Consider the following 14,198-nt stretch of genomic DNA (forward strand, 5'->3'; position numbering starts at 1 on the left):
ATTTATTGGTAACACTCATTTCAACAAATAAATAGAAAAAATATCTTGATCACAAAAAAAAGATAAAAATAATAAAAATGTGATGTGTGTAATGTATTATGTGGGATCACTTTTATATAACCTGAAGGCTTAGAACAAGTTTGTACATCTCGACAACGTTGATATATTTCGAATATCTAAACACTATGACGTCAAAGTAAAATGGACCTTAATATTGTCTAGTTATAAGGCTCTATCTAATTCGTCCATTGATGTTATAGGCATTTTTGGTGTTACTACTACAAAAAAATTAAACAAGTTTAACAGATGACTACATTAACGTAGAGTTTTTGTATAGGGAACATGTAAGGTTTAAAATGACCAAATGTTTAAAACTTGTTTGAATTTACTGTGGTAAAACATTTAAATTTCCGAGACACCCAAGGAAAATGGACTACCCTAGTGAGTTTCTTGCTGGTTCTTCTCGGTAGGAATGGCATTTCGATCCAGTGGTAAATTATTTTGACGATTCAAAAGCACTTGTAAAAGTTTAATTGAATAAAAATATTTTGAATTTGAATTTGACAGTGGTACCCACAAGACGGGATTAAAACTAAAGGTCAGCATCAAAGACGTTGAGAGGACAAGCTGAAACTAATGTAATATTTGGTTGCATATGCATCAAATTGGAACAAAGGTCATGCAAAATTATGTAGGTTAGATTAAGAAATATCATCTAAACATGTAAAATTTCGTTATAATTACAGTTAGTTCATAAGAGAGTACATCTTGAGACTTCACTCAATAAACACGTCTGCACCAACGCCGTCCCCATCATTAACCAACCAACAGAAAAATTATATTCACTAACAGCATGTCCATTATACAAAAGTGTGGTACAGGGCCTGGTGAGTTGGAGGAGGTCTTTGACACGAGGCACTTAGGATGAGATCTATAGAGCGCGCTCTGCCTTTGCTTAGACTTAAGACAGAGTTAAAACGAGACAGAGCTATATCTCTCACATAAATCTGTCTCGTTTTAACTCAATCTTAAGTCAGAGCAAAGTCAAAGTGCGCTTTATAGATTTCTGCCTTAGAATTGAGATTTTTTGTGATGCAAATAACTTAATTATAACTTAAACATTGTAACCTTTAACATAAATGCGAATTTTACTTTAAAACATTTAAATCTATTGACGTTGTCGAGACGTGCAAACTTGTACTAGGCCTGATAAAAATAAAATGAAATAACACTTGATCAACGTCTTATCACATCACAGTGGTGGGAAGGCTTCAGGGTATCTCCGAGTAAACGTGCACTTGGTGTCGGAACCAGTGGAAGTATGACGTCATGTGGAACCTCGTCGCGTTTAGGGCCAGCTGTGTCTTGCTCTGGAGGATCTCTGGTGCCCATTCACCACTGGAATTAAAAAAAATCGTTTTTTTTTTTGATAATCTACTGTCCCTAAACTAGGTAGGTAGTAACTAGGTAGGTTACAGTAACTAGAAAGGAGCTGATAATTTTCAAACGGCTGAACCGATTTTCTTGGATTATAGCTATGAACACTCTCGATCAAGCCACCTTTCAAACAAAAAAAAAAAACTAAATTAAAATCGGTTCATTGGTTTAGGAGCTACGATGCCACAGACAGATACACACTTCAAACTTATAACACCCCTCTTTTTGGGTCAGGGGTTAAAAAAAATCTTTTAGCACTGAAAAGTGTGACACTAGAGAGACACTACACTACAGACTGTGTGAAAACCACAGAGTGTAATTAAAACGCTAGCAAAATTTAGCGCAATTATTAAACTATCTAAATACAATCCAACACCAATAACCCTTATAATTGTAGTTTTAGTGATTTAGTATTTTTCGAACTCGCAATGTATAGCGTGCAAATCTCGAGGTCAATCCCCCTGGATTTTTTTTCTAATTCATAATATACAGTTTCAGTATTTGGGTTGCTAAACTAGAAATAAGTTTGCAACAAAAAACGAGAAGGCAACTAACATGAAATAAATCGGCAACAAACAAAAAAGTGTGGGACAACTTCCAGCCCGCTGGACCGATGACCTGAAGAATGTGGCGGGGAGAGGGTGGATGAGGAAGGCGGAGGACTGTGTTTGGTGGCGCGCTCTTGGAAAGGCCTATGTCCAGCAGTGGACGCTTACAGGCTGATGGATGGATGGATGAACCAAAAAATTACTCACACAAAAACTTTAGTCTTCAAGTAATCTGCTGTTAACTGGTAATAGTCGTTGGAATATTTTCTAACAGCTGTAAATCCGCTGATTGCATACCCCTGCACTGTGTCTATCACTCCAGGGGCGTACTGTTCTATCGTCGCGACTACGACTGGAGTTTTCTCAACGATGTAATCCTTCATATTGCCGTACAGTATGCCAAGTTTCTTTGAAACCACTAATAGTGCTTCTTTGGACAACTGGGCATATGGAGACACAGCTTCAACGGTTATTGTGTAGTATATGGGTGCGTTGGTCTCTAGCCACAGGTATCCTCTGGCGGACGTTGAAAGTGTTTTCTGCCAAGCGTATTGACTCTGCTCCAGTATACCAAGGTCTTTCATGAGTTTACCAGTAGCGCTTTCTGTAATAAGATAGGAATAATGATTTATATGGTTTTATGACTATGAAATTACTCTGTTTAAAGTCATACTTATCTAAATCCAGACCAGTATTATAAATACGAAAGTGTGTCTGTCTGTCTGTTACCGTACAGCGATTTGTTTCTGCTTTCCGATGTTCGGTATAGGGATAGCTTGCATCCTGGGATGGCTTTTTTATCCTAGAAAATCAGAGCATTCCACCAAATTAAATGAAAAAACTTAATTCCACAGGCATCACCTAGTCCTAGTATTATAAATGTGCAAGTGTGTCTGTATGTCTGTTACTTTTCCACTGCCTATCCCCATCAATTTTGAAAAACTTAGTTCAGAGAGAGCTTGTATCCTATTAAGATGTGACTGGTTACTTTTTATCCCAGAAAATTAAAAAAAACACACAGGATTTTCAACACCCAAATACAAAGATGCAGGCATCAACTTGTAATCAATATAATAATTCATTAACAGTGTATTTACAAAGTCAAGTTGTCAATGTTATTTAACATTGCATCTGGTTCAAAAGGTTACATGCTATCTAATCTGCCAAGCCTTTCCCAAACAATTTCACTTATCACCTAGTGATAAGCATAACATGCATGTTTGTGAGCTAAATATGTGAAAAGTAAATTAAATGTTTGTAGTTGATTCTGACTATGTCAGGGTCATGTGCCTTAGTGGGTACAGGTATCAGTCGATTTTATTGATTAAGGAACGTAACTCTGAAAAGTTAGAGATGCGTGCAAATAAGAAGTCTTTAACCATTCTATTATCATCGGCTATTAGGAATGCCTACCCTTTACCCATCAAAAATGTTATCGGACTATCAAAAGGTCACTTATTCTGCGTTTTAAAGGTCACTAGTTGGCCTTGAATAAAAAGTATTTTCATTAGAGATTTTATTACATTATGCAAATCATTGCCAATTTGGATTAAACACCAACAATGTCCTGGAATATCAAACAGAACAAAGAGCCAAATAATAATTGGTAGAAATTAGTAACTAGTTATATCTCTGAATCCATCTACATGGATATCAATTTTTAAAAATACCATGGACACTCTTTGATTTTTTAAGCTTAAAAAAGATTCAGACGAATTAAGAACCTCCTCCTTTTTGAAGTCGGTTAAAAATAGTATCCTATGTTGTCTCCGGGACATGTCTATCTGTCTATTGTCATGTCTATATGTCTAAATGTCTGTCTACATGTCTATATGTCTAAATGTCTATGTCTGTGTATCCTATATCATAGTATACCCTGGCGCACAGTCAAGAGAACCTGCTATACTTTATTCGCGGAAATAAGCTGTTAGTATAGCGCTCACTCTGTTGCGTAATCTCTTACAAATGATAGAGACAAAAATCTCAGTGTGCATCAAACATTGTGAGTCACCAACCAATCAAAAACAAACATTTCGAATTGAATTTCGAAAGTTTTTTGAAAACATGTTTGTGATTGGTTGTTGACTCAAAATGGTCAACACCCACTTAGATTTTCATCTCTGTCAGTTGTATGGGATTACGAACACAACAGAAAGAGTCTTATATTAAGTTCTTCCCGTGGATAGAGTTGTGCTTCAATTTTGGTTTATTGCGCGATTTATTTCGCCAATGACGTGTGGGATTGAAGAGACACGAAAATGGTTGGTGATAGCTGTGAATTTCGATTTAAATTTTGGTAATTTTAGAAGTATATCTATAATATATATAGAATTTTCAGAGTATATTATATTATTTTATAGGGTTATTTTCTATCCTGGAACAACACAATAGAGTAGTACTTATGATCCTGTCTAAAAGGACGGGGTTCAAACCCCGCCCGTAGCACTATTGTCGTACTTACTCCTAGCACAAGCCTGACGCTTAGTTGGAGAGGAAAGGGGAATATTAGTCATTTAACATGGCTAATATTCTTTTTTTCAAAAAAGTAGAATATTCTGCAATATAGTTACTCACTGGGGAAGTTGCCTCCGACCCTCTGTACGTCGTAAGCCACCAGTCCAGCAATGCCCACCAGCAGCAGGAAGCTGGCCCACAGCCAAGGGAACCTTCTAGTGCTTGTCATCCTGTCTAGAATATCCTGCAAACCACACTCTCTGTCAATCACTGATAGGAAAACTTCAATAACTTCAATAAAATTAAGGCCGGCACAGCAACGCAGGCGGTTCCTCTGGTGCTGCAAATGTTCATGGGCGGCGGTAATCACTTAACATCAGGTGACCCGCCTACTCACTATTTTTTATTTAAAAAAATTACACATTTCCTAAAAATATCAATCTTATTTTGCCTTAATTTATTTTAAGGGAAACAAATTGATGAAAGGAGAAACACATCAACAATTGTACTTATTCTGATGCCAACAAAATTTGAGAAAATTTGCCTTTTTTTTCTTACATTTTTGCTTGTGTTTAAGTAAAAAGAAGTTTAGTTTACAGAAAGATATTAGTATCAACAAATAAAGTTTAGGGAAAGACAAAGATAGAAAATATAACATTATTAAGTAGTTGCAAGGGAACTAGAAAAAATACTTCTCTACTAGGCTGTGTTTTACATATAGTTAGTACATCTGTTGTCTATTAGCTCCTATTAACTTTTGAATATAATATGTCACAGATAGTCATATACCTCGAGTTAGCATTGTGTATTTGCAGTTCAGTGAAGCAAGACAAATGACTGCAGAGTCTACTAACAATGACCTTGTTGCACTTGTATTATCTATCTATCATAATATGACTTGATTTGTATTAACTGAAGTTCTTTATAGCTTATGAGATTAGACAAAAATGAAATAACACCTCTGAAGACATGTTCCAATTATGTACTAAAAATATTTCTTTGAAAGTGAATACTACTTTATATGCATTAAGTATTTTGGGATGAGTAAAAACTTCAAGGTTGCATCATCAACATTTTAGTTTTATTTGCTTTTAAAATTTGTTCCTTAACACAACCTATCAAAGTTCAATTTTTAATGGAAGTGCCAAGTATGATTTCAGTACTTGGAGTGCCCCTTATATTTTTCTTAATATTACTCCTATTGCCAGTTTTTTTTTTTAATGAAAATATTCTGATAAACCTAATCTAATTATTGTATTAATCATGCCCATATGGAATGATGCCAAGAATACTGGCTGCAAATCAAATAAATTAATCAACAGGACTATAATATGGTACCTAACTACTACAAATTATTTATACCTTAATAATGTTAGTAAACAACAGATTATTTTTAGTCTAATATTAAGTAGGTAAGTACTTAGTTTTTAATAATTGAAGAGTTGGTGGGCACAAAGGTGTGGTGGTTGACAAAAGAGGAAAAAAACTGAACAAAAGTTGTTGAAACTTTATTGTAATTGTACCATTTTAATTAAAATCATGAACTTGGCCTCAATTTTAGGCTGTTTCGCTAGGAAGTTAGTCGAGATTTGTATTCAGTGAGCTGAAACTTCTAAGAATAAGTACTTTACTTAATCAAAGTTTAATTATACTTAATTTTTGTCGCCAGCTCTACAATTACTGTGGCTAACAACAAACTGGCACTGATGTGTTTCAGAAGATATGATTTTTGTTACTAAATATAGTTAAGTTGATGTAGGTATTGCAGTATTGTTAGTAAATACAGCTGTTAAGTTCATGTTTTTCACTATATTGTGTAAAACTGTATGTTTCCTGCACACATAAGCCTCTCTTCTATGCAAACCACACTCTAACCTAGAACTTTATCATAGGTATGTATAACTTTTCTACTTCTTTTTTTACATTTCATATTATCGTTTCTCTATAATCATCATTAAGTAAGGATTTTTTGGAATTGCCCTTGAGTTTAGTCGGATGAATCAGCTAGTCTTACAATTTAAAAAAAACATACTTGATTATGTTTCAAGTTTATATATAGTTTTGTTTACCGCAAAGGTAATCAACGTATAATAACGTACCGTTCTAAGACCGTAAGAACAACAAGATAGGTAACTACATACATAAGGATAAAATACCACTTTTCATGGAGTCTGCGCAGTTAATGCGATCTTCTTAAAAAAACCATTTACAATTCAATCCATTACATGCTCGGTTTACCTCGATCACAACACGATACTAGGTAACTCGGAAATCTCAAAATATACTAGCGTTTTGCTCCCGCAACGAACGCAAGCGGATGTTTGCATTGTTTTACTAATTTACAACGGATGGGTGTTGGAAAAATAGGATTTCAACGCACGGACAACTTAACCCACGTAAAAGTGGTAATTCTAGTTTCACTATCGAGGAAAAAAAGATGTACTGTTAATTACCTCTACGCATAATCAACGCGTTTAACGCCCTATGGAAAATTTCTAATCTATATGCAATTTGTAGGAAAAAAATATTGATTTGCATTTTCCAACTCACCAATAGAACTTTTTATCACAAAACTTTGTTACACTGGTTTAGTTAACACGAAAAAAACTGACGCTACGTTCGCAGTTCGCACGAATCGAAAATTGGTTTATAAATTAAACAAAATGTCAATTTCCTCGAAAACGAAATGACCTCTCGATTTCACTTGTCATAGAAGCTGACTGTGTTGCCATAGAAGAATAATATTATATTTTGGTGATTTGGACCTCAAGGTGTTGCCAGGGTTAGTGATTTTTAATTTTATTCCGATTTTATCTGTATCGGTTTTTTTAATCAAAACATTTTGATTTTGGTTTGATTATTTTTATTAACGGTTTATTAGCTTATCATGATAACGAATTACGACCATATTGGTCATAAAACGAAATCGGCTTCAAATAAACTGTTTACTACAAATACAGATAAAATGTTGACTTTTGAAAAATAAATGTGTCTATCTATCTGTTTGATTGTATCTATACGTTCGTGTTGTAGCGGTCCTCCCATTAAGTTAAAATTTAGTACAATTGTTATTGGTACTTGAGTGCAACTTTGTGACAAAGTACTAGTGCCATCAACGTGGTGTGCGGTTCACATTGCAACATAGTATGCCAGATATTCCCTAATCATCATCATGCTTATCTCAATATATCGTGCCACTATTGAGTACAGGCCTCCTCTCAAAATAAAATGGTTTAGGTCAATCAGAGTCCACAGTTGAATGAAATTGACAGATTTGTCACACATTATGGAGAACTCTCAGGCATGCAGGTTTCTTCAGTGTCTAGCTAATATTAATTAACGAATACATAGAAATGTTAAGTAAAACAATTTCCACAATCAGTCATACATTTTGTTCTAGAAGTACAAGTAGCTTAAAGCGTGGCTTAAAGTAACAAGAAAATAATAACCAATACCAATTAAAATAGACTTTGAAAGATGACCAGCTGTGGATATAACTAGAAATTGAGCACACTGAAATCTGATCATTCTACATTAATGGACTACAGTAATAGCTCGTTCACACAGGCTGCGTAAGCGTAGACGTAGCGCGTACCATTGCGTTGTAATGTATGGAACAGTATGAAACATGGCACACTGCTTGCGTAAAGCGTAGACGTATGCGTAAACCGGTGTGTTAGGGGTTTACGCACATCACTACGCACGTGTCACGTGTACGTGCTTGGTGTGAATCGGCCTTTAGAGCCTGCGAGGGCCAGACCTTCATTATTTTATAAAAGCTGAAAGTTCCTCTGAGTATTCCAAACACAGGGAAAAACAATCAACGACTGTCATAGTCACTAATCGTTCTTTCCTGTGTTGGGGACAATACGCAGAGACTTCCAGCTTTTATAAAATAACAAAGGTCTGGCCGTCACAGGCTCTGTCTCTATAATGTAAAGATTAGTACGCTTCGTCTGTGGTGGCGTTTGCTGGCGCGCGTGTTGTGACTTTTTGGAGTGTTTTTTTGTTAGAAGAGGCCGGTTTTTGTGTTCTGCTGGTGTTTATTGGTGGTGGAACTGACTGGGAAGCGCTCTAGAGGGGGCGCCGCGTAATGTCGGCGGGCGTCGGCACGGACGAAGTCCATACTTATACATATAGTTTCCCTAACTTATAAATAACTACAAACTTGACATTAGCTAATCAGTGTAAAGCCAGACAAGAGAGAAAAAAAAAAAAGATTAGTAGACTAACCTGGCATATCTTGTTGGCTTTAACCACAGTCTCATCCTTCTTCTTGCCTCGCAGAGTTTCCCCGCACACCTCCTGGAACTGTGTGACGGTTCCTCTTAAGGACTTCTTCTTCAGTCTTGGACTCACTACGTCCCAATTTGTATCTGCGTGTAATAAAAGCAATCTAAATATAAAGCGTGATAGCCTAGTGGTGAAGCGTGATAGCCTAGTGGTTAGAACGTCCGCCTCCTAATCGGAGGTCGGGGGTTCGATCCCGGGCACACACCACTAACTTTTCAGTTATGTGCGTTTTAAGCAATTAAATATCACTTGCTTTAACGGTGAAGGAAAACATCGTGAGGAAACCTGCATGCCTGAGAGTTCTCCATGTTCTCAAAGGTGTGTGAAGTCTGCCAATCCGCATTGAGCCAGCGTGGCAGACTAGGGCCTAAACCCTTCTCATTCTGAGAGGAGACCCGTACTCAGTAGTGGGGCGGAAACGGGTTGATCTTGATGAAATATAAAGACTAACTTACTGACAACACTTTCCAATTTATTAATGTAAATGTGTTTGTATTGTGGTTTATCTTTCGATCACGTCACAGTGGAATGACTTTTTGCGTGGATGGATATATGTACATAGTTTAAGAGTGCTCTCCATGGTCGCTCTTAATCGAGCATGAGCGCTGGAATGCTGTTTCAATCAACATTTACGGGCGGAATATACTCAAGAGTGAGATGGACGATGATTTAAGAACAAAAGTGAAAATTTTCTATTACATTATTGTTTTCAAACGTAATCAATATCTTTTAAACAAACCTAGCACATTTAGAATTAATATTACATAAAGTTTGCGTTGAAGATTTTAGTTATAGCCACTGAGCTCATTTGAGACTGGTTGGTTCTACATTGCTGCTTCATGAGTGATATTTAAAAAAAAAACATAGAAAACCTTCAATGGTTTATAAATAAATGTCAAATGAGGTTGGTGTCTATCATACAGCTTTAGACACTGAATTAGCGATATAGTAGGCTGGAGTGTGACATAGGCTAATTTTTAGGGTTCTTTACCTCAAAAAGAAAAACGGAACCCTTATAGGATCACTTTGTTGTCTGTCCGTCGTGTCTGTCAAGAAACCTATAGGGTACTTCCAGTTGTCCTAGAATCATGAAATTTGGCAGGTAGGTAGCTCTTATAGCACAAATACAGGAATAAATCTGAAAACCGCGAATTTGTGGTTACATTATTTAAAAAAAATTAAAATGTGTTTCAATTTTCAAAGTAAGATAACTATACCGAGTGGGATATCATATGAAAGGGCTTTACCTTTACATTCTAAAACAGGTTTTTATTTATTTTTATGCATAATAGTCTTTGATTAATCATGCAAAATGTTGGGAAAAATTCCCGAGTATGGAACCCTCAGTGCGCGAGTCTGACTGGCACTTGGCCGGTTTTTTAGTTTAGCATAATCTTACCTATATACTCTATGAGTGTGGCAGACTGCTTGCTGCAGCGGCTGAACAGCTGCCTCCAGGTCGCGTTGCAGGAGTCGTCCTGCTGCAGACAGTCCACCAGGCTCTCCACCAGCACCCGGTGATAAGGGTCCAGGGCGGAGCCGCTGAGGTACTGGTTCGGGAGCTTCTTCATCAGATGGTTGAAAGACACTTGGAGTTTATTACCACTCTTGCTGAAATATATATCCTGTGGGACAAATTAAACAATAAATTAGCCTGAAACATCCGTCCGAAAAAAGATCTGAGTTAAGGTTCAGTGCAGTTTCGCCTAGTGCGGTCGAACCTTCATTACTCTCTATTTGGCCTGAACTGTAGAAGTTTTACTTCAAAAAACTCACTAACCTTATATTTACTTAATTGCTTGATAAGGTCATTTGACAGTTCCTTGGACAGCGCGTTTCGTTTGTTGTTCACCATGTCAAACATCGCGATCAGCTGTTCGAAAGAAACCTTCGTACTGGCCATATTTCCATGCCTTGCTAGGATTTCCTCCAAATAGTTTATTGCATATTTCGAATAGTTCTTCAGTTCTACTATTGGGAGGAATAGTTCTTGCCAGGCTGGAAAGAAAATCTGTATTTAGTTATTCAATATAATTCAAATAGTTTCGGCTGGTTATTCGCTGTACGAAAAGCATTCGAAACCAGTGGTAGTTGTATGATTCAAAAGTACTTGTAAAATTTTAATTGAATTTTTTTTAATTTTTAAATCATACATACTTTAACACCCAAGGAAAACATCGTGAGGGAACCTGTATGCCTGGGAACTCTCCACAATGTTCTCAAAGGTGAGTGAAATCTGCCAATTCACACTGGGCAAGCGTGGCTGACAATGACCAAAACCCTTCTCATTCTGAGAGGAGACTCATCCTCAGTAGTGAGCCGGCGATGGGTTGCTCATGATGATTATGATACAAAAACTTTGGCATCACAGGCGGTGTTGTTTTACGCCACTTTTGTAAAACAAAAAATTGTTTACAAATCAAATACTCTATGAGTAAGATAAGGTACTTTTGCTTTGCCTCCTCGATTTTACAACATTCAGTTTAGAAACTACAACCAAATGAGACCACAATATAAGCAAATCACGAAATTCTTGTTGAGCACATAAAAAATTACAAAGGTTTTCCCAAATTGTATTATACCTAAGAACTAAGAGTACCTACTAAGATGCAGGTTATCAAGTAATAGTTACCTTGAGAATGTCAAAAGATATCAAGATAGTGTTATGGATGACAATAAATATTTATTACTAGCTGTGCCCGCGACTTCGTTCGCGTGGAATAGTGACTTTTCGGGCAGCGTGATTCTTTAAATTGACATAACTTTTTTATTTATGAATCGATTGACATAAAATAAACACTAAATGTTAAGTGAAGCTTACTACAATATATTAGTGAAAACCGTATCTAAATCGAATAAGCCGTTTCTGATATTAGCGTGCACAAACACACAGACAAACAGACAAACAGACAAAAAAAACATTAATTACAATTTCGGGTTTGGCATCGATATAATAACAACCCCTGCTACTTTTTTTTTATATATTTCCATTGTACAGACACCACTTTTCTACAATTTTATTATATGTATAGATTAGATTTTTGAATTACCTTTCATTCCCACAGCAAAGTTGCTAAGTCCACCTTGGCCTAGCACCCATAGTAAGGATAGGCCGATCGGTGGTCTATTTTGATAGGAGTTTCTTAAGGTTACACTCTTAGCTAGAGATGCCACGCAAAAGTCAGGGCAGCTGTGCGCTAACATTTGGAGTAGAATTCTATGTCCATTTACAGATTGACCTACAAAGAATATTAGTTTCTCAACACATTTCTGAAGGCTCATATATTTTCTTCTTTCCTTTCATTTCACTGCTATTAAAACTATAACATAGTATGTTGCTAGATTACACATGGGAAACAAAATATTACCCCAATTATTGGCTTACAAACCCATGTGGTAAAACAATGGCCCCTAGATAGAACAAAAAAATTACCATTAGTATACCATTTTCATTATAACACTAGTGTGGTAATATGTAAATGGCTGCCAAACAGAACTGCTGTTTAGATGTCACCATCATTTATCAAGGCATTTTAAAGTAAGTGCAATATATTAAAAGCTCTATTAAACTGCAAACCACCTTTTAATATAACACATTTCCATTTCAAACTTTTGTAGTCCTAAATTGGAAATGACTTTTGTAGTCATAATTATTATAAACTAAATCTTTTATTTATTAATAGAAGGTAGTTATAGCCTTGAATTTTTATAAAACAACTCTTGGATTCAACACAGAATGGAAGCGACTAATAATACACAAGTCCACATTTTTATATTGATATCAATTTTTGTATAAGTGCTAGCTAAATTTTGTTGTGGGCTTCTTCACAGACCATAGAGCATTTTGGAAACCTCATAGCATTAGTTTGAAGTTGACAGTTAATTATCCATTACCAACCTCACTAGTTGATTTTTGATTTAAGTTGTTTGATTTTGATATTTTTATAAACATTTTGGTATTGATATCAAAAATATTTACCTCTACTCATATCATTAGCTATTGCAGTTAAAGTTACATCAAAGAACAGCTGTGTGTTCGCCTTCCCCGCTTCATGTAATACATTTTCTAAAGGCTTCCTTATTTCCACTGGCATTACACATAGTGGGTAATTAAGTGGGTAGTTTGAAAATGTTGGATCATCCACATCTATCTGGGTCTTTGAGTTAAGGAAACTGGCAATCTCTTTCAGCCAGACTAGGGGTGCATTGGAAAATCTCAATTTGTTTGTTGTTATTATGTTTGCCAGTTCGGCTGGATCAATCTGTAAGAAAAAATTGCAAATTAGATATGACTGAAAAGACTAGGTCCTTATTTTCACATTATTTATTTTACATCAGTGTATTATGTGTGTATTGATAGCATATAAAAAAGAAAAGCTGACTGATCTATTGATGCACAGCTCAAACTGGATGGATTGAGCTGACATTTGGCATGCAGATAGCTGCTATGACATAGACATCTGCTGAGAAAGGATTTTCAAAAATTGGGGGTAAAATAAGGGTTTGAAATTTATGTAGTCCACGTGGACAAAGTCAGGGGAATAAACTAGTAATAAATATTAGGCCAGTGGGCAACAGCTGTTTAGTGTTGGAACATTCATTGGGTGTACTATTGGACTAATTCTTAATTTTCATATGTATTGAAAAGCTTACCGCTTCCAGCGCCTCTTCAATGGTTTTAGGTGGTTTAGGCTTAGCCGGCTCAGATTTTTTTTTACTTTTCTTATCCCCATTTTTCTTACTATCCTTCGTTGATTTCCTGGTGTCATCGATTTCCATACCAGAATAATAGGATTTTGGTGGCACTAGAACATAAGTATAATATTTATTTTACCTCTTTGTTGGCACATTTTTTACTTTTTTGTTATAAATTAACTCACCAACGTCTTCAAGTTTCGGTCCATTTTTGGTGGGCTTTTTATCCTCATCTTTGACGGTTTTCACTTTCCCATTTTGGGACTTTTTGCTTTTACCAACAACTTCCCATTGACCGCTCGACATTATCAAATTATTATTGCGATTTATATGTAATTACTAATTATTATTCAAATATTTTTTGTAAATATAGAGAAAGTGAATAGATTACACGTCAAAAATAATGTAAAAACCAAAAACGTCAAATCGTCAAATTGAAAGTTAAAAGTTTGCCCCCATTGGCCAATTTGATTCCACTTCGACAAAACGTGGCATCGCGTGCACAATGCACTTCAGAAATTATTATTTTGAATTAATTTATCAATTTTCAAAGGAAAAGTATGTTTGTGAAACTAAAATAATTATCCAAGCATGTACCAATGATGCTTATTTGAAATCTTTAGTATCAAAATATATTTTTTTTTAAATATAATAGTTTTGCGATTAATACCGGTTTTTATGTTTTAGAACGTTATGTCGACTGTCATTAAAAGAAAAATGTCAAGTGACAAGTTGAAAAAACATTTCTTTTGTCAAATGTCAAATTATTTA

At 35.7% G+C, this 14,198-nt stretch overlaps 1 protein-coding gene across 1 annotated transcript; it reads right to left on the reverse strand.

Moving 5' to 3' along the window:
* Window positions 1-1,229: 1,229 nt before the first annotated feature.
* Window positions 1,230-13,856, reverse strand: LOC123875732 (transmembrane protein 214). Its single transcript, XM_045921747.1, has 10 exons — window positions 13,613-13,856; window positions 13,386-13,537; window positions 12,712-12,994; window positions 11,783-11,971; window positions 10,513-10,730; window positions 10,132-10,357; window positions 8,673-8,815; window positions 4,560-4,683; window positions 2,193-2,589; window positions 1,230-1,398 (listed from the first exon to the last, which is right to left on the reverse strand). Exons 1-10 carry the CDS (start codon window positions 13,731-13,733, stop codon window positions 1,272-1,274), a joined length of 1,980 nt encoding a protein of 659 aa, XP_045777703.1. The 5' UTR covers window positions 13,734-13,856; the 3' UTR covers window positions 1,230-1,271.
* Window positions 13,857-14,198: the final 342 nt, after the last annotated feature.

This window comes from Maniola jurtina, chromosome 20, assembly GCF_905333055.1.
Source record: "Maniola jurtina chromosome 20, ilManJurt1.1, whole genome shotgun sequence".
Taxonomy (NCBI): domain Eukaryota; kingdom Metazoa; phylum Arthropoda; class Insecta; order Lepidoptera; family Nymphalidae; genus Maniola; species Maniola jurtina.